Genomic DNA, 23,525 nt, shown 5'->3' with positions numbered 1-23,525 from the left:
CTCCCAGGCCACCTGATACATCAGAAATTCTCCGATCCCAATTAGGAGAAATCCAAATAGGTACACGTCCTCGACGTCTTCCACAGACAGCTGGGCCAGGCACACCACCCTCTACTTGCCCCATGGATCGTTGGTGTACCCAACATCTGGCAGGAAGGGTCCACTTTCCCATTTCTTAGTGTGGAAAAAACCTTGTCAATCGAATTCAGGGACCAGCTGATCAGATCCATATTCAGAGTGCAAAAGAGCAGTGGTTTCAGAAGGATGACAAATTGCAGCTCTGGGGCAGACAGGACAAAAAGCCTCAGGAAGGGATGACACAGGAGCGAGAGGAAAACTGTCCTCGGCGAGAGTCCGAAAGCAAAAAGCATAAAAATGTGTTCCCATGTATTAGTATGAGTATGCGTGTGCAAACAGTAATAGTATTGTGTACATGTTGACATGTTTGTATGTGAACATTTTTGGAACCAACAGGCGTGTTTGTAACATTTGAGTGTGTGTGTGGATGTGTGTGTGTGTGTCGACAGGCCCCGCCCCTTTTCGATTTATCATACATCTACAATTGAAAGTAATAATTGTAAACGTCCAGTAACTTGTTGCCCCTCTATAATGACCCTCCTACCCCTCTGTCTGCTAAGCTGTTGGACAGGAAAAGTTTAAGTCCAAGTTCCTGTACCTTTGGCTGCCATCACTGCTTCTGGTACAAGCTCCTGAATACATGTCTGATTGCAGGTTGGAGAGCTGCAGTTTGTCAAAAATCAGCTGTGAAGCTCTGGGTTCAGCTCTGAAGAAAAACCCGTCCAAACTGACAGAACTGGACCTGAGCTGGAACTGGAACCTACAGGATTCGGGATTTCTTCATCTGTGTGGTTTTCTGGAGAGTCCAGACTGTAGACTGCAGACTCTGAGGTCAGACTTCATGTTTCAGTTGTGTTAACAATGATGACAATGTTGTGTTGGTCCACAGTGAGCAGAAATGTCCACAATGTAAAACTGATCTTCAGTAGCATCTTCCTGCAGCTGCTTATTCTCTTCAAAGATCTGCAGAAGAACTTCTTCTTTTCTCCCTGCAGCTGCTTGTTTCAAAGCTGTCTGCTGACATTTGTGCTCCACTAAGTTCTGCTTGCAGCCAACAGCTCTTCTTTGTGTCTTTGCTCCAACTGACTCCTTTAAAGTAGGTGCAGAAGAAGCTATCTATGCTCTAATAGATAGGAATCCCTTTTTGCTTTTTTCATTTGGTCTGGGAATCTTCCAGCTTGCAATGAAAAGTTACACATTTATGTAAGAGGCTTAGAGATACTATTAATAACCTGTTTCACCAATGTCATATCTACATTCTCACAACCTTTTGAGTTTTTCTACCCTTGAATTCATTCACAATTGATATCAGCTTATTTTCGTTCACATCAGAGAGAAAGATTCAGTGTGGGATCCTTTCGATGGGTGGATTATTGTCTTTGCTGGTTCTGCATTTTGGAATTTCCGCTGCCAACTCTGGACCCATGTTTACAAAATATTTATTGAGTCCGTTTGCTGCCTCATTGCTGTTACAGCTTTGACCTTTCTCCTCTGTAAAGTAATCTGGGTATGTTCCCTTTTTTGTTCCATTTTTAATCATGCTAATTATTTCCCAAACTCGCTTTACGTTGTTTTATTTTCATTCAGTAGTTTATATTTCACTGTGGCATGTTATTTCAGTAAGTTTAATCTTGAATGACTTATGTCTACGTTTAGTTTCCCTTGACCTCTGTTTTAAGAAATTTTTAGACATTATTTTTCTTTTTACAAGCATTTTGTAGACCTGTAGTTAACAATGGGCATTTTGCAAATTTGTTCTAGAATTTATAAAATGGGCAATTCTTCTTATAAAGTGAGCTAAATATTCCTAAAAACATTTGTAAGTCGTGTCCACACCGTTCTCTCTGTTCGCAGAGTTACCGTTTTGTCTGGATAAACCATTATTAAGAAATAACTCATAGTTTTTTCATTTCTTTACCTTTTGTAGACTGGTTCTTCTATTTTTTCTGTTTTTACATTAATGTGAATTTGTGCAAAAACTGGTAAATGATCAGTTAAGTCACATATCATTAGTCCACTCATTTGAGTGCATTCTACATTATTTGTAAAAATATTATCAATGAGAGTAGCACTTTGCGTAGTGATTGTACTAAGTCTTGTTCTGTTTGGATATAAACTCATACCATACATTCTGCTAATAAAGTCGTTGGTTGCTTTATGTTTGCTGGGGTTTATCAGATTGATATTGAAATCTCCACAGATGTATAATATTTTGTTATTTTGAGAGGTAAACATCTTTTCCATCCAGTCACTGAACACCTCTAAGCTTGACCCTGGTGACCTAAAAACACAGCTTATAATGAGATTTTCCTATAATCATTGCCTATTTCAATTTTAAGACATTCCAGTTTTCCATCAACTGCAACTGACAATTTATCAATTACTGTAAACTTAGTATTTTTTTCACATATATTGCAACTCCTCCACCTTTTTTGTTTACTCTGTTCACATAGTTACGTTCGTAGTTTTCCAATTCAAAGTCAGCGTCCTTGTCGGGGCTGAACCAAGTTTCAGATATGGTTATGAAATCAAAGGAATGGTCCATATTGTGTAGATAGTCCTTGATTTCTTCAAAATTGGTATAAAGGCTTCTGCTGTTATTAAAGTGAATAATTGACAGTTTTTCTTCTGGTTTAAGAGTTTTTTAAAGTAATCTGTGCTGTAATATTTGCAGTCCATATTGATAGTGGAAAAGAATTGATCAGGGTCGATGTCTTGCTGGTTGTTGTCATTATTACTGAATATTTTAAGGTCGGTTTGCTCACCATTCAGATCTCTGAAAGTCGTGGTTGCAGGTGACTGTTGAAGAAAAAGTGTTGTTTTTTTTAAAAGCCGTAGATAGTAGTGTTTGTCTCCTCACCTTGTAAGACCAGCATCTTCACTTATGCCTTGTTTAGACTCAATAGGTAAATATTTATCCAATTCATGCAGGCTCCTGAGAAGAACAGCCTTGGACTGCTCAGGGTAGCCACAGAGTTTGGCATAACTTGTACAGTCTTTTACCAGGGTTCCTTGAATTTTCCCAGTTTTTCAAATAGCTTTTTCATGAAAACGTTGGTTCCCTTCAGATTTCTTCTTCGCTTCAATAAAGTTGCTCTCTGTTTCCGATTAAAAAACTTTAAGAGGATCGCTGGTTTGCCGGTCTCTCCTCCTGGAAAGTGATCGCCAGATCTCCACATTGTTTGTGTCCAGAGAAATCCTTTGGACTTTAAGAACTCCTCCACCTGTTTCTTTTTTTTTAATGATAAATGACCTTTCAATTCCTCGTGTGTTTTAACTTCATTTTAAAGTCATTTCAAGACTTTTGCATTTTCATTTACCATTATTTTTCTGGATCACAAAGAGAAAATGCTGAATATTGAAAATGTAATCTGTCAGTCTGTCATCAGGGCGGGTCCCACCTGACTGAATCTACTAAGTTCCTGGACCTCAAGCTGCCCTCACTGGTCCTGAACACACGTTTATGTCTGATTTCAGGTTGAAGAGCTGCAGTTTGTCAGAGATCAGCTGTGAAGCTCTGGTCTCAGCTCTGAAGAAAAATCCGTCCAATCTGACAGAACTGGACCTGAGCTGGAACCAGAACCTGCAGGATTCAGGAATTCTTCATCTGTGTGGTTTTCTGGAGAGCCCAGACTGCAGACTGCAGACTCTGAGGTCAGACTCCATGTTTCAGTTATGTTCAGATAATTATGATGACAAAGTTGTGTTGATCCGTGCCTGACCAGACCTCTCCCATTGGCGACACTTTGGGGCGGGGTCCTGGGCTTTCTTGGCTCCTCTCTCTATGTGTAGGGGGGTTGGGGCAGTGAGGCCTGGGGGTCAACTCTTTAAGTGATATGACCCCTGGGCTGGGGAGACCTGAGCCCAATGCTCAGGTTGGTTGTTTCACCAACTGGTTGCCTGTTAGCAGTTGTCCCAGACTTACCCTTTTCCTCATAATCACTTTTTTGCTTTGGCTCAGCAGACCCCTTTAAAACAAGTGCAGAAGAAGCAGCCGTGCATGCCTTTTGACCGTTCATTAACTCCAGGTGACCAAAACATAAAATGGTTGCTATGGAGATAAAATCAACAGAAGAGCTGCACTTTTGAAAAAAGCAGATTTTCTATCAACTTATCACATGTAGCTCCCACTGATATGATAATCTTAAACTATGTGTTATTTTGAGTATGTTAAGTTTATGCTGATTGCAATGCTAGCAATTTTAGCTACATTAGCATAACTAGCATAGTTAGCATAATTAGCATCATAACCAAAGTTTTTTTCTGATTCAGTTGACGATGCTGATCGTCGTTATTAGTGGTCTTGTAATCAAACAGTCTTCCTATGCCAGGGCAATTAGCCAGCAGATTATGGGGTACAAACAGAAGTGGGAATTGCCGTCAACAGCCATGACATCGAAGTTTGCCATGCCCTACCAAGGAAAATGAAAAATAAACCCTCAGCAATAATAATGCAGTTTTAAAATAGAAAACATAACAAATTTCTCCTAAAGCAAGAAAGAAGACTAAAAGGAACAACGTCTACATGTATTAACATCTAACCACGAAGAATTCTGACATTATTTGGAAAGCACGGTTACTCAGAAAAGAAAAAAAACATACAATAGACATGAACAACAAACTGCAAAGTTTTCATCAAACTAAACGGCCCACCTAAACAGGGAAAAGTCATTGCAATCAAAGAAATGGATTAACTGGATCAATTTTGAGACACAACAGTGTAGTCCACCGCGCACACATCTCTAAATAACTATGGACGTAGACATTAACCCAGATATCAATTTCTTTGACTTTGTGAAGATCCACTGCAGTTTTTATGCTGAGGAAGAAAACAATAGAAAGGCAAATCCTAATCACAAACTCTCAATCATACATTTTATCAGCAGAAGCTCATATGCAAATCACCAAGCAATTGAAGAATACACCAATTTACCAAAACTTTCATAATAATTGTAATATCAGAGACCTGGCTTAAGGCAAAAAAGGACTTTCACTATGTGAACAGGACAAATAAGCAAGCCGGGGGGGGGGGCTCTTTAGATACACTACAGTCTTAAACACAAAGTTGTGGAGACAATGTCGGGCTGTATTAATGATGTTGCGGAATATATATCAATAGAGATTAGTATGCAGAAACAGAGTAACATGTTGAACTGTTGAAAACATCTCCAAAAATATCTCCAATAGGGTCATATTTCTTAGTGGCGATTTTAACATAGATTTGTTGAACCCAAACAATCACACCAAGACAGAAGATTTCACGCATAGAAAGTTCACTTTAAGCCTGTATCCATTAATTTAACAAACCGTGAAGAAGAACAACAAATAGAGCGACCATGATAGATAATAGCCGCGGTTACATGGGCAAAACATCTTGATCGGATCAATGGTCGGATTAAAATTCAACCGTGTACGTGGGCCCAAAAAAACTTTTTCCGATTATAACAAACGTTCACATGGTCACACTTTCGGTCGGAATGAAACATTTAGGTATGTGCAGTGGTGAAAATACCGGAAGAGGAAATGAGTCCCGCTGTAAACAAACCGAGATGCAACATACATAGACATCTGGCAGCTTGGTAATATACGAGATGATCTTCTAAACATGCTTTTAATAATGTTATGAATGTTATGAAGCACCTGTTCGCTTATCATTGTCATGTAGGGGGGCTGTGGTAGCGTGAAGGACCCAGAAATGCAGAGACAGAGGCAAACGGTTCCAGGGCAAGGGGTTTAATTTTAACAAAAAGTGCTGCAGAGCAGGATAACAAAAAACAAAACAAAAACTCACTGTGCCGTGGCATGGAACATAGAACATGGCATGACAGGACGACGAGGCATGAAGACGTTAAGAGACGTTAATGGACCAGCACAAGAGGAAGGCAGAGACAAGACTTATATACAGACAGGGCAGACAAGACACAGGTGAACACGATCAGGGCAGATGGGGACCAAGGAAGTACAACTCAAGACAAGACAAGACAGGAACCCTTTCAAAATAAAACAGGAAACAGAACCAAACAAGACAGAACAAGAACTAAAACAAAACCAGAGACAAAACAAACTCAAACCATGACAATCATTTTATTTTTAATCTGTGTGGTCAGTGCTTTTTTTTGTGTAAGAACATAGCCGAAAGAAGCCAGGGTTATGAGTGGGCTAACACGCGCTAACAATATTAGCCTTGTTTGATGAACACAAAATCCATGCGGGAAATGCCGCAATCTGCATCTTGGCTGCACGTAAATATGTGTGACTAACATCAGCTTTTATTTTTTTGGGACACGACTGGAAACAGAAATCCAGGTGATTGTTTGAAAAGTTTCAAAGAGCGGCGGGACGGAAGCCTAACAAAGCACCCGTAACAAACACGTAACAAAGCACCACCCCCTTGTCTGCAAACACAAAGCTATAACTCCGGCTGCTCTTAAAAAATAGAACTGGGGGTATTCCAGAAAGCAGGTTATGCTAGTTACCACGGTAAGTTTGAGGCTAAGGAAGCGTATGACCTCAGCTTTCGGTTCCAAAAATGGAGGTATGTTCCAGGGTATGCTTAGTTCCCATAGCAACTGATGCTCTGAACATAACCTGGTCTGGAGCAGGTTTAGTTGAAGGTTAGTTTGTTTTCAGAGAGGTGAAGCATTTTGGCGTGTCCATTTGAAGATGATTTAGTGGATGAGGAAGCTCAGATAATACTTTTTCCACCGTGAGAGGATGATAAGACCATGTATGGATGTTGGAAAGATAAACTTTTTTACTTTGATCTAACTTAGTTATTTGCTTCAGTTAAGATAGATAATTTTCTTTAGTTGATTCAACTTAAAAATAACACATAGTTATCAGATATTTATTTTACTTTTATTCAAATTAATTCAATTAAGTAGGTGTAATTTTGCTGCTGCTGTTAGATTGGCAGCGCAAGGAATTGTGGGATACCATTCCCTTTGCCTGTCTGGACGGATTTGGGTACAAGTGTAGGTTTTTGTCTAAATATGTTTAGTTGTTTAGCTGTTTTACTGTGTTTTGCAGAGTTATTTTACCCTGTTATGTTGAATTCTTTCTGCACCATGAGTGAGAGGTAGGGAGAGGATGATGAGGTTATTTAGCACCCTTAGTGCATCAATAAGAGAATTGAAGTTTCGGTCAGAGTGATGATACATTAAATACATGGTATATATTGTTAATCCACATTGTATCATTTCTTTTAATTTTCTAAAAATGGTAAAATCTGCAGGCTCAAACTTAGACATATTAGAGTTCAAGCGGTACAATAAATTGATATGGAAAAACATTTAACTAAATTGTAGTAATATAACATTTAGTTAGATAAATATGTAAATTTGAGTTGTAGAAAACAACTATTGAGTTGGATAGACATAAGAAATTAGGTTGAAAAAATTTAACTCAATTACTTGTTACCATTTGATTTAATTCATTTAAGGTTTATAAGTTGTACATATATACATCACAATGTAATTGGAAATAAGATCAGAAACTCGTGCATTTACTCTGTCTGTTATTTTTCTCCAAGCAGAAACTCTTTCTTTTGCTTATGCAGCCGTATTATTTTTTTGATGGGCGTATAATCTTCATACGCCGCCAGTAAAATCTCTGACTCTGTCTCACTGAAGTATAGCGCTCTCTTTTGTTCTCCACACGTTTCCATGGTGACTCGGAATATCGGCGATCTATTGAGAATGTCTTTATGTACTTGCTGTGCACGTGCATTGACCCAGAGTTACCAAGTCGAGTGTAATTACGCCAACTCATATCCGGTCTTTTGGAACCGACATACCCAGAGTAAGCAAGTTCAGGCGGATTTCAGCCAGAGTTCAGGCTTAAAGTCAGGGTTGTTTAATCTTTCTTTCTGGAATACCCCCGTGTTAAAACGGAATGGCGATACAAAAAATATAAAAACAAATAAACCAGTATCATGAAAACTTGCAAAAAAGACTATTATACAGAAATATTAGAAAAAAATAAATCAAACACTAAAGACATTTTGAAAGTATTGAACAGTGTCAAATTAAAAAAATCATCAAATAATTTAAAACCAAAACATCAGACTATAACGGAATTAATATGATGGTTATTTCATTGTTGACCCGCTAACTTATATTTGCAATTAATCCTTTCAAACAGAAACATTTCCACAAAAAAGCTAAAGTAAAAGCTAAAAATAGCTTTACTCTGCCAATTTTCAAAAATACTCGAAAAAGAATTTCTCACAAGGCCGGAAAATTTGTTGAAAATCTTAAACTAACATCCGACGACAAATATGGTTTCAGAAAAAACAGATCAACATCCATAGCAATTACGCAACTAACTGAATAAATAATAAAGGGCACAGATAATAAAGAGTTCACAGTGACATTGGTCATCGATCTGAAAAAGGCTTTTGACACTTTTGATCGTAACATTTTAATAAACAAACTGGAAAAATATGGAATAAGAGGTCTGGCATTAAACTGGTTAAACAGTTACATTAAAAACCAGCAGCAGTTTGTCCAACTGGAAGATTGCAGTGCTTGCAACTTTAATTTAGCTTTGCTGTTGGAAAATTCTTCAATGTTCTTTTTTTCAGGAGCCCCCATGAATCAGCTACTTCTGCAGGGGGGTTTAAACCATCTTTGTTCTCTTGATTTTGTGTCGGATTCCATCAAATTGTGTTTAAGATTGTCCTATGGAAGGTTTTTTTTTCACTTTGCAATATGATGATGTACAGTTTAGGATTCAAGATTTAGAAATAGTATTTTGAAATCCAAGCTTTAAATGAAAGTAAAATCAAAAGGATTTTAAATTGTCATGTTCTTTTGGTTCCATAATTCAAATGAAAATTCATTTTCCTAATGTCAGTCCGATCTGTATTTCTGCCGTGCATTTTGAAAATGTATTTAGTAATTAATAAGTAATGATAATAAATGACATTTCAATTCCTTGTCTGTTTAAACTTCAGTATAAAGTAATTTAAAATCTATTGTATTTTAATTTACCATCATGTATTTGGGTCAAAATCCAATAGAAATTGCAAAACATTGAAAATATATCTGTCAGTCTGTCATCAAGGCGGGTCCCACCTGACTGAATTTACCAATTTCCTGGACTTCAAGCTGCATCACTGCTCCTGAACACACTTTTCTGTCTGATTGCAGGTCAGAGAGATGCAGTTTGTCAAAGATCAGCTTTGAAGCTCTGGGCTCAGCTCTGAAGAAAAACCCGTCCAATCTGACAGAACTGGACCTGAGCTGGAACCAGAACCTGCAGGATTCAGGAGTTCTTCATCTGTGTGGTTTTCTGGAGAGTCTGCAGACTGCAGACTCTGAGGTCAGACTCCATGTTTCAGTTGTGTTCAGATCAATATGATGACAAAGTTGTGTTGATCCACAGTGAGCAGAAATGTCCAGATTCTGATCTGCAGCAGCATCTTCCTGCAGCTGCTTGTTCTCTTCAAAGATCTGCAGAAGAACTTCTTCTTTTCTTCCTGCAGCTGCTTGTTCTCTTCAAATATCTGCAGAAGAACTTCTTCTTTTCTTCCTGCAGCTGCTTGTTTCAAAGTTGTCTGCTGACATTTGTTCTCCACAAAGTTCTGCTTGCAGCCATCAGCTCTTCTTTGTGTCTTTGCTCCAACAGACTCGTTTAAATCTAGTGCAGCAGAAGCAGCCGTGCACGCTCACATGCACTCTGAGTCCTGCTGTGTTTCAGCAGATCCAGCTGAGAGTCCAGCGGCTGATGTTTGTGAGCAGACAGTGACAGAGTCATGCTGCAGCTGGATGCTGCTCTGACAGACACATCCTCCACAAACATCCTCACCTTTTCATCCACAAACATCATCACATCATCCATCAAAGCTCCCAGCAGCTTCTCACTCTTCATTCAGAGCTGAAGTCATGGATCAGGATCACTGACCCAAAGAACCAAAGCCACAAGAACCAAAGCTAAACCCCTCTTCATCCTAAAATAAATTTCACCAAATCAAACTGAGTCCCTGTCTGTGATAGTTATTGGGTCCAGCCTACTCCAAACCTAACATGTCCAACATTTGCTTGTTTCCAACTGTGGGAAGAGTGAGCAGCACCAAGTTACTGGGTGTGCACATTACAGACAACCTCTCCTGGATGGAGAACATCGCATCACTGGCTGGGAAAACACAGCAGCGTCTCCACTTCCTCCGAAAACTAAAGAAAGCAAAAGTCCCTCCTCCCATCATGCACATGTTTTACAGAGGCGCCGTGGAGAGCATCCTCACCAGCTGCATCACTGTGTGGTATGACGCCTGCAACGCGTCCTGCCAGAAGTCCCTCCAACGCATCGTGAGGGCAGCTGAGAGGATCATCGGTGCCCCCCTTCCCTCCCTCCAGGATATATACAACACCCGCCTCACCCGGAAAGCCCTCTGCATTGCAGATGACCCCACCCATCCATCCCACAGCTCCTTCAGTCTGCTGCCATCCGGGAGGAGACTACGCAGCCTTCAGGCCAGGACCAGCAGACTAAGAGACAGTTTTCTCTTCCAGGCTGTCAGGAAGCTGAACTCTCTCCCGGCCCTGCCCCCACTCACCTCTTTTTGCCCCGTTGTCCTCCTGCTCGGCTGATCCCTGACATACACAGGTCATCTACCTCATCAGCACTAACTGCACCTTCCACCAGTCCTCCAGTGCCGTAAAATATTTAAAAGGAAAAAAAGGGAAAAAAAGCGGAAGAATGCTGATTGGTACGAGGCCCACTGGGAGGAAATGGAGCCTGTTACAGAGGCAAAAAGAAAAGCCCTTCTGGCTTACAAGGCCAAGCCCAGCCCAAGTACACTACAAGCCCTATGGACTGCCAGGAACAAAGCCCAGCAGACCGCCCACCACTGCACCAACACCTACTGGCTGAACCTCTGCAGCAGTATACAGTCAGCTGCAGAGACAGCCAACGCAAGAGAAATGTATGAGGGCATTGAGAAGGCAATAGATCCAACCCTCTCCAAGACTGCGCCACTCAAGTCCAAAATGGGCCAAGTGATCACCAACCAGGGTAAGCAGATGGACTGATGTATAGAACACCATCTCAAGCTGTACGCAACGCAAAACATAGTAACTGACAAAGCTCTTAACTCCATCCCGGACCTGCCAGTCATAGAGGAGCTAGACGCCCCACCAACTGTGGAAGAACTCAGCAAAGCCATCGACGGTCTTGCCTGTGGGAAGGCACCTGGGAGCGACAGAATCCCCCCCGAGAGAGATCCTAAAAAGCGGGAAATCAGCCCTGCTTCACCCACTCTACGACCTCCTCTGCCTCTGCTGGGATGAGGGCTACATCCCTCAGGACATGCGAGACGCCAATGTCATCACTTTGTACAAGAACAAAGGTGACAGGAGCGATTCCGACAACTACCGCGGCATTTCCCTCCTCAGCATTGTCGGCAAAGTGTTCGCCCGCGCCGCCCTAGTCCGCCTGCAGCCTCTTGCCTCCCACGTTTGCTCAGAGTCCCAGTGTGGCTTCAGGACTGGTTGATCTACTGTAGACATGATCTCCCCTTGCCAGCTGTAGGAGAAGTTCCAGGAGCACATCATGCCGCTCTACATCGCCCTTATCGTCCTCATAAAGGCATTCGATTTGGTCAGCCGAAGCTGACTCTTCAGTTTGCTGCGAAAGATTGGTTGCCCCCCGCACCTGCTTGCAGTGGTCATATCCTTCCCCGAGAACATGCACAGCACAGTCTGCTATAATGGTGAAGCATCTGCGGCCTTCCACGTCAGCAGTGGAGTAAAGCAGGGCTGTGTCCTCGTGCCAACACTCTTCGGCATCTTCTTCTCCATGCTCCTTCAATACGCCTTCAAGGACTGCAGCGAGGGTGTCTACATCCACACCAGGTCAGATGGCAAGCTCTATAGTTTAGCCCGTCTTCGTGCCAAGACAAAAGTCACAGAATTCTGGGAACAACTGGCACAAACATTTTATAAAACGGTCACATCTATTAATGAGAGCCAATCAATGCCACCTAACATGAACTCAGCCAACATAATTCTTCTTCTAAAACCAGAGAAAGATCCCACTAGTCCTTCAAGCTATCGCCCTATTTCTTTAATCAATGCAGATGTAAAAATTATCTGCAAAGCACTAGCACAGAGAATAGAAATAATCACTCCTCACATAATTCACTTCGACCAGACTGGATTCATCAAAGGCAGACACTCGGATGATAATGTCCGTAGACTAGTTAATATAATAGACTTTGCCACCATTGAAAACCAGGAAATGACGGTACTATGGCTGGATGCTGAAAAAGCCTTTGACAGAGTAAATTGGAAGTTCCTTATTGATGCCCTCCATAAGTTTGGTTTTGGAAAAGCATTCATCAATTGGATCAAAATATTATATCACAACCCCAATGCATCAGTTAGAACTAATAAACAGACTTCAAACAGGTTTTTTCTTGGAAGAGGAACCAGACAGGGCTGCCCACTCTCTCCTTCTCTTTTTGCTATATTCATTGAGCCTTTAGCTGCAGCAATAAGACAGAATGAGAGCATTATAGGAATAAAAACCAAACACAGCCATCATAAAATTAGTCTTTATGCGGATGACATATTACTGTTTTTAAGGAATTTACATTCTGTAAATGAAACAGCAATGATCATAAATGAATTCTCCTCCATATCAGACTATTACATTAATTGGAATAAGTCTGTTTTATTACCACTCAACAGGAATATGGAACAAAGACTCACAATTCCAGTTAAAACAGGAAATATCAAATATCTGGGTATCTACTTTTCCCCCAAACTATCAGAACTGGTGCAGCTAAACCACACCCCATTACTGAAAAGCATACAGGACGATCTAACACGCTGGACCAACCTGCCTCTGTCCCTTATGGGCAAGGTAGCCACGGTTAAAATGAAAATCTTACCCAAGGTTAATTATCTCTTCTCAATGATTCCCACACAACCGCCATTAAAATGGTTCAAAACATTAGACTCATCCATATCCAGCTTTCTATGGAACAACAAACCTGCAAGAATTAGTCTAAAAACTTTAAAATCTGCAAAAAGCTGTGGAGGATTAGAATTACCTAACTTCCACAAATACTTTCTTGCAAATAGATTACAATATATCTTAAAATGGTTAAAAAATAATCCAGAAACCAACTCATGGTTAGACTTGGAACAGGCGTTATGTGGAAAGATCAACCTGTCACAGCTACCATTTATTAGCCAAACAGTTAAAAAACAGGATTGTTTCAAAAGCATTAATATAAATGCCACTTTAACAGCCTGGTGGGAATTTCTCAAAATATCAAAATCATCAATTCAACCGTGCAAAATGACACCCATCTGGAACAACCCGGACATCCTTATTAACAAAAAAATGATTCACTTCCCAGCTTGGCAAGCAGGGGGCATAAAACAACTAGAGCACGTAATTATTGATAGAAGATTCATAACTCCCCAGGAACTTCAAGACAAATATGGAATAAATAACTTCTTGGAATATCAGCAACTTAAATCAAGTATTACTAAAAAGTATAAATTCAAAGACGACGATTTAAAGCTACCAGATGTAGTTACCACTCTGATTAATTTTTCAATGAATAGAACTCTCTCCAAAATATACAAACTTTTATGTAATTTAGATAACAATATTGCCCTTCCAACAAAAAAATGGGATGCAGATTTGAGCATCAGCACAGATGAAAGCTTCTGGTCAGAACTCTGTCTAAACACCTTTAAACTGACAAAAAGTCCAAATCTGCAGCTAATCCATCTCAAAACTCTTCACAGAATTTACTACACTGGACAGAGGATGTTCAAGATGGGTCTCAGTAACTCAGACATTTGGGGGGGGTTGGCGGGGGGCCCTGCTCGGGGGGGGGGGGGGGGGGGGGGGGGGCAGCGGCGCCGGATGGGCTGCCCATCTGCACCTGGGGCTGGGATCGGCCCTTCCCTGGCTCTGGGACGGGACGGGACAACCCTCTCGGGGCCCCCGGTCGCTCTGGGTGTCACCCGCTTCGGCTGCGGGGTCTGGGGTGGGGTGGGGGGCTTGTCGGCCCTGTCCTGTGGGGGGGCGTTCTGGGGGGGAGGGGGGGCCCATTATTGGTACGGGTCGGGGGGGCTAACGGGTCGGGGTCTCCGCTGAGGCAATCAGTGGTTGCCTCGGCCGGTTGGCCTCCTCGGTCCCGTCGAGGCCTGACCAGAGCTCCTCTAGGGCCGGCGTCTGGGGGTGGGGGCCTGGGCTTGCTCCGGGGGGGGCGACGGTTTCTGGCTCCTCTCTCTCTGTGTGGGGTGGGTGGTGCCGGGCCTGGGGTGTCGGCGCCTCCGGGGGTGGGGCCCCTGGGCTGGGTGGCCCTGGCCCCTTTGCTGGGGGGACGGCTGGGGGACGGCTGTTTGACCACCGGGGGACAGTCTACCAGCTGTCCCCAACTTACCCCCTTCCTCATATAACCTCATATTAGGGTGAGGGGGTGGGGGGTCTAGCCTGCGATGCGCCTTGGGGGGGGGGGGCTACTACTACTACTACTTGGCAGTGGCCCCCCTCCTATGGTTGCCGTATGGAGTGGGCCCCCCCTCTTTCGGTTTTATTTGCACCTTAGACATGTAGGGCCCTTGGTAGGGGGGGTGCTTGGACATCACTGCAAGCAAGCAGCAGATGTCCTCCTGGCACCCTACCCGCCAATTTTAACCGCACCTTAGACATTTAGGGCCCCTTGGTGTGGAGGGTGAGGGGATATCACTGTGAGTAATCAGGAGATGTCCCCTTAGTGCCCTACTCGCCAATTTTAACTGCACCCCCCTTAGTACACACACCCCTCCCCCTTCAATATATACATTCAAACATAAACACACACACATGCACACAAACACCCTCTCAAATACCCATACACACACACACATTTTACAAGGAAGGTGGGACCTGGGTCCATCTGTCCCCTACCCCTTCCCTGGTGGGGGGTGCGGGCCCCTTTGGGGATGGCGGCCGTGTCCCTTGGGTGCCGGCTCCCTGGGCCCGGCGGTGCTCTCTCCGCACGGTGGGGGGGTTCATATTACACCTGAGCCGGGGGTGTTCGTGTCCCTGGGGGGTGGGTCCTGGTCCTTGCCCCTGGGCGCTGGGCCCCGCCAAACTTCCAACATGGCCGAGCCTGGTCGGGCCATATTTGTAACACCCCTTGTGGGCCGCCCTTTTTTCCCCGGGGTTCCCCCCTCCTGGGCGGGGGCGGCGGGCCCCTGCCTTGCTCCTACCTGGACCAACCGTGGGCCGGGTGGGTGGCTGCCTGGAGTGCGGAGCGGGTCTCCCTTGGGGGGTCCTGGCTCGTACCTGGGGTCGGGGCGGGGGGATGCCCGGAACTCCTGGGTGGTGGTGGGGTGCTCGTCTGGGGCTGTGGGCGTCCCTCTCCGGTGGGGCCCTGCGTTGGGCTCTTCTGGCGCGGCGGGGGGGCTGCTTTCCTGGCTGGGCTGGGGCGGCGCTCTCTTTCCCTCCGTGCCTCCCTGCTCTCTGGCTCTGGGGGCCTCGCGGCGGTCCTGCTGGCCCTGGCCTGGGTGGCGGTCTTGGTCGCCCGGGGGGCGGTTGTTCCCTGCCTGTTCCCGTATGGCGTTGGGGGAATTCCGGCTGCCGCTGCTGCTGCGGCGGGGGTCTGGGTGTGGGGGTGGCTGGGCGCTCCTCCTCCTTCTTTTCACATTCCACCATCCATTTAGCTAAAGTAAAAGCTAAAAATAGCTTTACTCTGCCAATTTTCAAAAATACTCGAAAAAGAATTTCTCACAAGGCCGGAAAATTTGTTGAAAATCTTAAACTAACATCCGACGACAAATATGGTTTCAGAAAAAACAGATCAACATCCATAGCAATTACGCAACTAACTGAATAAATAATAAAGGGCACAGATAATAAAGAGTTCACAGTGACATTGGTCATCGATCTGAAAAAGGCTTTTGACACTTTTGATCGTAACATTTTAATAAACAAACTGGAAAAATATGGAATAAGAGGTCTGGCATTAAACTGGTTAAACAGTTACATTAAAAACCAGCAGCAGTTTGTCCAACTGGAAGATTGCAGTGCTTGCAACTTTAATTTAGCTTTGCTGTTGGAAAATTCTTCAATGTTCTTTTTTTCAGGAGCCCCCATGAATCAGCTACTTCTGCAGGGGGGTTTAAACCATCTTTGTTCTCTTGATTTTGTGTCGGATTCCATCAAATTGTGTTTAAGATTGTCCTATGGAAGGTTTTTTTTTCACTTTGCAATATGATGATGTACAGTTTAGGATTCAAGATTTAGAAATAGTATTTTGAAATCCAAGCTTTAAATGAAAGTAAAATCAAAAGGATTTTAAATTGTCATGTTCTTTTGGTTCCATAATTCAAATGAAAATTCATTTTCCTAATGTCAGTCCGATCTGTATTTCTGCCGTGCATTTTGAAAATGTATTTAGTAATTAATAAGTAATGATAATAAATGACATTTCAATTCCTTGTCTGTTTAAACTTCAGTATAAAGTAATTTAAAATCTATTGTATTTTAATTTACCATCATGTATTTGGGTCAAAATCCAATAGAAATTGCAAAACATTGAAAATATATCTGTCAGTCTGTCATCAAGGCGGGTCCCACCTGACTGAATTTACCAATTTCCTGGACTTCAAGCTGCATCACTGCTCCTGAACACACTTTTCTGTCTGATTGCAGGTCAGAGAGATGCAGTTTGTCAAAGATCAGCTTTGAAGCTCTGGGCTCAGCTCTGAAGAAAAACCCGTCCAATCTGACAGAACTGGACCTGAGCTGGAACCAGAACCTGCAGGATTCAGGAGTTCTTCATCTGTGTGGTTTTCTGGAGAGTCTGCAGACTGCAGACTCTGAGGTCAGACTCCATGTTTCAGTTGTGTTCAGATCAATATGATGACAAAGTTGTGTTGATCCACAGTGAGCAGAAATGTCCAGATTCTGATCTGCAGCAGCATCTTCCTGCAGCTGCTTGTTCTCTTCAAAGATCTGCAGAAGAACTTCTTCTTTTCTTCCTGCAGCTGCTTGTTCTCTTCAAATATCTGCAGAAGAACTTCTTCTTTTCTTCCTGCAGCTGCTTGTTTCAAAGTTGTCTGCTGACATTTGTTCTCCACAAAGTTCTGCTTGCAGCCATCAGCTCTTCTTTGTGTCTTTGCTCCAACAGACTCGTTTAAATCTAGTGCAGCAGAAGCAGCCGTGCACGCTCACATGCACTCTGAGTCCTGCTGTGTTTCAGCAGATCCAGCTGAGAGTCCAGCGGCTGATGTTTGTGAGCAGACAGTGACAGAGTCATGCTGCAGCTGGATGCTGCTCTGACAGACACATCCTCCACAAACATCCTCACCTTTTCATCCACAAACATCATCACATCATCCATCAAAGCTCCCAGCAGCTTCTCACTCTTCATTCAGAGCTGAAGTCATGGATCAGGATCACTGACCCAAAGAACCAAAGCCACAAGAACCAAAGCTAAACCCCTCTTCATCCTAAAATAAATTTCACCAAATCAAACTGAGTCCCTGTCTGTGATAGTTATTGGGTCCAGCCTACTCCAAACCTAACATGTCCAACATTTGCTTGTTTCCAACTGTGGGAAGAGTGAGCAGCACCAAGTTACTGGGTGTGCACATTACAGACAACCTCTCCTGGATGGAGAACATCGCATCACTGGCTGGGAAAACACAGCAGCGTCTCCACTTCCTCCGAAAACTAAAGAAAGCAAAAGTCCCTCCTCCCATCATGCACATGTTTTACAGAGGCGCCGTGGAGAGCATCCTCACCAGCTGCATCACTGTGTGGTATGACGCCTGCAACGCGTCCTGCCAGAAGTCCCTCCAACGCATCGTGAGGGCAGCTGAGAGGATCATCGGTGCCCCCCTTCCCTCCCTCCAGGATATATACAACACCCGCCTCACCCGGAAAGCCCTCTGCATTGCAGATGACCCCACCCATCCATCCCACAGCTCCTTCAGTCTGCTGCCATCCGGGAGGAGACTACGCAGCCTTCAGGCCAGGACCAGCAGACTAAGAGACAGTTTTCTCTTCCAGGCTGTCAGGAAGCTGAACTCTCTCCCGGCCCTGCCCCCACTCACCTCTTTTTGCCCCGTTGTCCTCCTGCTCGGCTGATCCCTGACATACACAGGTCATCTACCTCATCAGCACTAACTGCACCTTCCACCAGTCCTCCAGTGCCGTAAAATATTTAAAAGGAAAAAAAGGGAAAAAAAGCGGAAGAATGCTGATTGGTACGAGGCCCACTGGGAGGAAATGGAGCCTGTTACAGAGGCAAAAAGAAAAGCCCTTCTGGCTTACAAGGCCAAGCCCAGCCCAAGTACACTACAAGCCCTATGGACTGCCAGGAACAAAGCCCAGCAGACCGCCCACCACTGCACCAACACCTACTGGCTGAACCTCTGCAGCAGTATACAGTCAGCTGCAGAGACAGCCAACGCAAGAGAAATGTATGAGGGCATTGAGAAGGCAATAGATCCAACCCTCTCCAAGACTGCGCCACTCAAGTCCAAAATGGGCCAAGTGATCACCAACCAGGGTAAGCAGATGGACTGATGTATAGAACACCATCTCAAGCTGTACGCAACGCAAAACATAGTAACTGACAAAGCTCTTAACTCCATCCCGGACCTGCCAGTCATAGAGGAGCTAGACGCCCCACCAACTGTGGAAGAACTCAGCAAAGCCATCGACGGTCTTGCCTGTGGGAAGGCACCTGGGAGCGACAGAATCCCCCCCGAGAGAGATCCTAAAAAGCGGGAAATCAGCCCTGCTTCACCCACTCTACGACCTCCTCTGCCTCTGCTGGGATGAGGGCTACATCCCTCAGGACATGCGAGACGCCAATGTCATCACTTTGTACAAGAACAAAGGTGACAGGAGCGATTCCGACAACTACCGCGGCATTTCCCTCCTCAGCATTGTCGGCAAAGTGTTCGCCCGCGCCGCCCTAGTCCGCCTGCAGCCTCTTGCCTCCCACGTTTGCTCAGAGTCCCAGTGTGGCTTCAGGACTGGTTGATCTACTGTAGACATGATCTCCCCTTGCCAGCTGTAGGAGAAGTTCCAGGAGCACATCATGCCGCTCTACATCGCCCTTATCGTCCTCATAAAGGCATTCGATTTGGTCAGCCGAAGCTGACTCTTCAGTTTGCTGCGAAAGATTGGTTGCCCCCCGCACCTGCTTGCAGTGGTCATATCCTTCCCCGAGAACATGCACAGCACAGTCTGCTATAATGGTGAAGCATCTGCGGCCTTCCACGTCAGCAGTGGAGTAAAGCAGGGCTGTGTCCTCGTGCCAACACTCTTCGGCATCTTCTTCTCCATGCTCCTTCAATACGCCTTCAAGGACTGCAGCGAGGGTGTCTACATCCACACCAGGTCAGATGGCAAGCTCTATAGTTTAGCCCGTCTTCGTGCCAAGACAAAAGTCACAGAATTCTGGGAACAACTGGCACAAACATTTTATAAAACGGTCACATCTATTAATGAGAGCCAATCAATGCCACCTAACATGAACTCAGCCAACATAATTCTTCTTCTAAAACCAGAGAAAGATCCCACTAGTCCTTCAAGCTATCGCCCTATTTCTTTAATCAATGCAGATGTAAAAATTATCTGCAAAGCACTAGCACAGAGAATAGAAATAATCACTCCTCACATAATTCACTTCGACCAGACTGGATTCATCAAAGGCAGACACTCGGATGATAATGTCCGTAGACTAGTTAATATAATAGACTTTGCCACCATTGAAAACCAGGAAATGACGGTACTATGGCTGGATGCTGAAAAAGCCTTTGACAGAGTAAATTGGAAGTTCCTTATTGATGCCCTCCATAAGTTTGGTTTTGGAAAAGCATTCATCAATTGGATCAAAATATTATATCACAACCCCAATGCATCAGTTAGAACTAATAAACAGACTTCAAACAGGTTTTTTCTTGGAAGAGGAACCAGACAGGGCTGCCCACTCTCTCCTTCTCTTTTTGCTATATTCATTGAGCCTTTAGCTGCAGCAATAAGACAGAATGAGAGCATTATAGGAATAAAAACCAAACACAGCCATCATAAAATTAGTCTTTATGCGGATGACATATTACTGTTTTTAAGGAATTTACATTCTGTAAATGAAACAGCAATGATCATAAATGAATTCTCCTCCATATCAGACTATTACATTAATTGGAATAAGTCTGTTTTATTACCACTCAACAGGAATATGGAACAAAGACTCACAATTCCAGTTAAAACAGGAAATATCAAATATCTGGGTATCTACTTTTCCCCCAAACTATCAGAACTGGTGCAGCTAAACCACACCCCATTACTGAAAAGCATACAGGACGATCTAACACGCTGGACCAACCTGCCTCTGTCCCTTATGGGCAAGGTAGCCACGGTTAAAATGAAAATCTTACCCAAGGTTAATTATCTCTTCTCAATGATTCCCACACAACCGCCATTAAAATGGTTCAAAACATTAGACTCATCCATATCCAGCTTTCTATGGAACAACAAACCTGCAAGAATTAGTCTAAAAACTTTAAAATCTGCAAAAAGCTGTGGAGGATTAGAATTACCTAACTTCCACAAATACTTTCTTGCAAATAGATTACAATATATCTTAAAATGGTTAAAAAATAATCCAGAAACCAACTCATGGTTAGACTTGGAACAGGCGTTATGTGGAAAGATCAACCTGTCACAGCTACCATTTATTAGCCAAACAGTTAAAAAACAGGATTGTTTCAAAAGCATTAATATAAATGCCACTTTAACAGCCTGGTGGGAATTTCTCAAAATATCAAAATCATCAATTCAACCGTGCAAAATGACACCCATCTGGAACAACCCGGACATCCTTATTAACAAAAAAATGATTCACTTCCCAGCTTGGCAAGCAGGGGGCATAAAACAACTAGAGCACGTAATTATTGATAGAAGATTCATAACTCCCCAGGAACTTCAAGACAAATATGGAATAAATAACTTCTTGGAATATCAGCAACTTAAATCAAGTATTACTAAAAAGTATAAATTCAAAGACGACGATTTAAAGCTACCAGATGTAGTTACCACTCTGATTAATTTTTCAATGAATAGAACTCTCTCCAAAATATACAAACTTTTATGTAATTTAGATAACAATATTGCCCTTCCAACAAAAAAATGGGATGCAGATTTGAGCATCAGCACAGATGAAAGCTTCTGGTCAGAACTCTGTCTAAACACCTTTAAACTGACAAAAAGTCCAAATCTGCAGCTAATCCATCTCAAAACTCTTCACAGAATTTACTACACTGGACAGAGGATGTTCAAGATGGGTCTCAGTAACTCAGACATTTGGGGGGGGTTGGCGGGGGGCCCTGCTCGGGGGGGGGGGGGGGGGGGGGGGCAGCGGCGCCGGATGGGCTGCCCATCTGCACCTGGGGCTGGGATCGGCCCTTCCCTGGCTCTGGGACGGGACGGGACAACCCTCTCGGGGCCCCCGGTCGCTCTGGGTGTCACCCGCTTCGGCTGCGGGGTCTGGGGTGGGGTGGGGGGCTTGTCGGCCCTGTCCTGTGGGGGGGCGTTCTGGGGGGGAGGGGGGGCCCATTATTGGTACGGGTCGGGGGGGCTAACGGGTCGGGGTCTCCGCTGAGGCAATCAGTGGTTGCCTCGGCCGGTTGGCCTCCTCGGTCCCGTCGAGGCCTGACCAGAGCTCCTCTAGGGCCGGCGTCTGGGGGTGGGGGCCTGGGCTTGCTCCGGGGGGGGCGACGGTTTCTGGCTCCTCTCTCTCTGTGTGGGGTGGGTGGTGCCGGGCCTGGGGTGTCGGCGCCTCCGGGGGTGGGGCCCCTGGGCTGGGTGGCCCTGGCCCCTTTGCTGGGGGGACGGCTGGGGGACGGCTGTTTGACCACCGGGGGACAGTCTACCAGCTGTCCCCAACTTACCCCCTTCCTCATATAACCTCATATTAGGGTGAGGGGGTGGGGGGTCTAGCCTGCGATGCGCCTTGGGGGGGGGGGGCTACTACTACTACTACTTGGCAGTGGCCCCCCTCCTATGGTTGCCGTATGGAGTGGGCCCCCCCTCTTTCGGTTTTATTTGCACCTTAGACATGTAGGGCCCTTGGTAGGGGGGGTGCTTGGACATCACTGCAAGCAAGCAGCAGATGTCCTCCTGGCACCCTACCCGCCAATTTTAACCGCACCTTAGACATTTAGGGCCCCTTGGTGTGGAGGGTGAGGGGATATCACTGTGAGTAATCAGGAGATGTCCCCTTAGTGCCCTACTCGCCAATTTTAACTGCACCCCCCTTAGTACACACACCCCTCCCCCTTCAATATATACATTCAAACATAAACACACACACATGCACACAAACACCCTCTCAAATACCCATACACACACACACATTTTACAAGGAAGGTGGGACCTGGGTCCATCTGTCCCCTACCCCTTCCCTGGTGGGGGGTGCGGGCCCCTTTGGGGATGGCGGCCGTGTCCCTTGGGTGCCGGCTCCCTGGGCCCGGCGGTGCTCTCTCCGCACGGTGGGGGGGTTCATATTACACCTGAGCCGGGGGTGTTCGTGTCCCTGGGGGGTGGGTCCTGGTCCTTGCCCCTGGGCGCTGGGCCCCGCCAAACTTCCAACATGGCCGAGCCTGGTCGGGCCATATTTGTAACACCCCTTGTGGGCCGCCCTTTTTTCCCCGGGGTTCCCCCCTCCTGGGCGGGGGCGGCGGGCCCCTGCCTTGCTCCTACCTGGACCAACCGTGGGCCGGGTGGGTGGCTGCCTGGAGTGCGGAGCGGGTCTCCCTTGGGGGGTCCTGGCTCGTACCTGGGGTCGGGGCGGGGGGATGCCCGGAACTCCTGGGTGGTGGTGGGGTGCTCGTCTGGGGCTGTGGGCGTCCCTCTCCGGTGGGGCCCTGCGTTGGGCTCTTCTGGCGCGGCGGGGGGGCTGCTTTCCTGGCTGGGCTGGGGCGGCGCTCTCTTTCCCTCCGTGCCTCCCTGCTCTCTGGCTCTGGGGGCCTCGCGGCGGTCCTGCTGGCCCTGGCCTGGGTGGCGGTCTTGGTCGCCCGGGGGGCGGTTGTTCCCTGCCTGTTCCCGTATGGCGTTGGGGGAATTCCGGCTGCCGCTGCTGCTGCGGCGGGGGTCTGGGTGTGGGGGTGGCTGGGCGCTCCTCCTCCTTCTTTTCACATTCCACCATCCATTTTAGAAGAACATAAACACTCACTTGAGCACAGGTGTTAGCTCACCTTTGCACTAATAGTTTGCATGATTGAATGAATGAAAGATTTCACACTAGTTGGTTTAAAGGCATAGGTATGCGTTCGTGAACACTATCTGTTTTGTGTACATGTTGACATGTGGACATTCTTGCAGCTAGCAGGTGTGTTGATAATATTTGAGTGTGTGTGAACAGGCCCCGCCCTTTTTGTACTACATTTGAACCGTACCATAATGATTAACAACCAGTA

General features: G+C 45.2%; 1 protein-coding gene across 2 annotated transcripts in view; it reads left to right on the top strand.

The window, feature by feature from the left end:
- LOC144986480 (NACHT, LRR and PYD domains-containing protein 12-like) overlaps window positions 1-23,525 on the top strand; it is a 171,154-nt gene that overhangs the window by 140,605 nt on the left and 7,024 nt on the right. For both annotated transcript variants that reach the window (XM_078933959.1, XM_078933958.1), the window contains one exon: window positions 3,556-3,732. In XM_078933959.1, the coding sequence (XP_078790085.1) occupies window positions 3,556-3,732 (177 nt within the window). The remainder of the gene's footprint in view (window positions 1-3,555; window positions 3,733-23,525) is intronic.

This window comes from Oryzias latipes, chromosome 2 (assembly GCF_053564925.1).
Source record: "Oryzias latipes strain Hd-rR chromosome 2, Olatipes_Hd-rR_3.1".
NCBI classification, from domain to species: Eukaryota; Metazoa; Chordata; class Actinopteri; order Beloniformes; family Adrianichthyidae; genus Oryzias; species Oryzias latipes.
The sequence above is the reverse complement of the archived record's forward strand: the minus strand, read 5'-3'. Positions and strand labels throughout refer to the sequence as shown.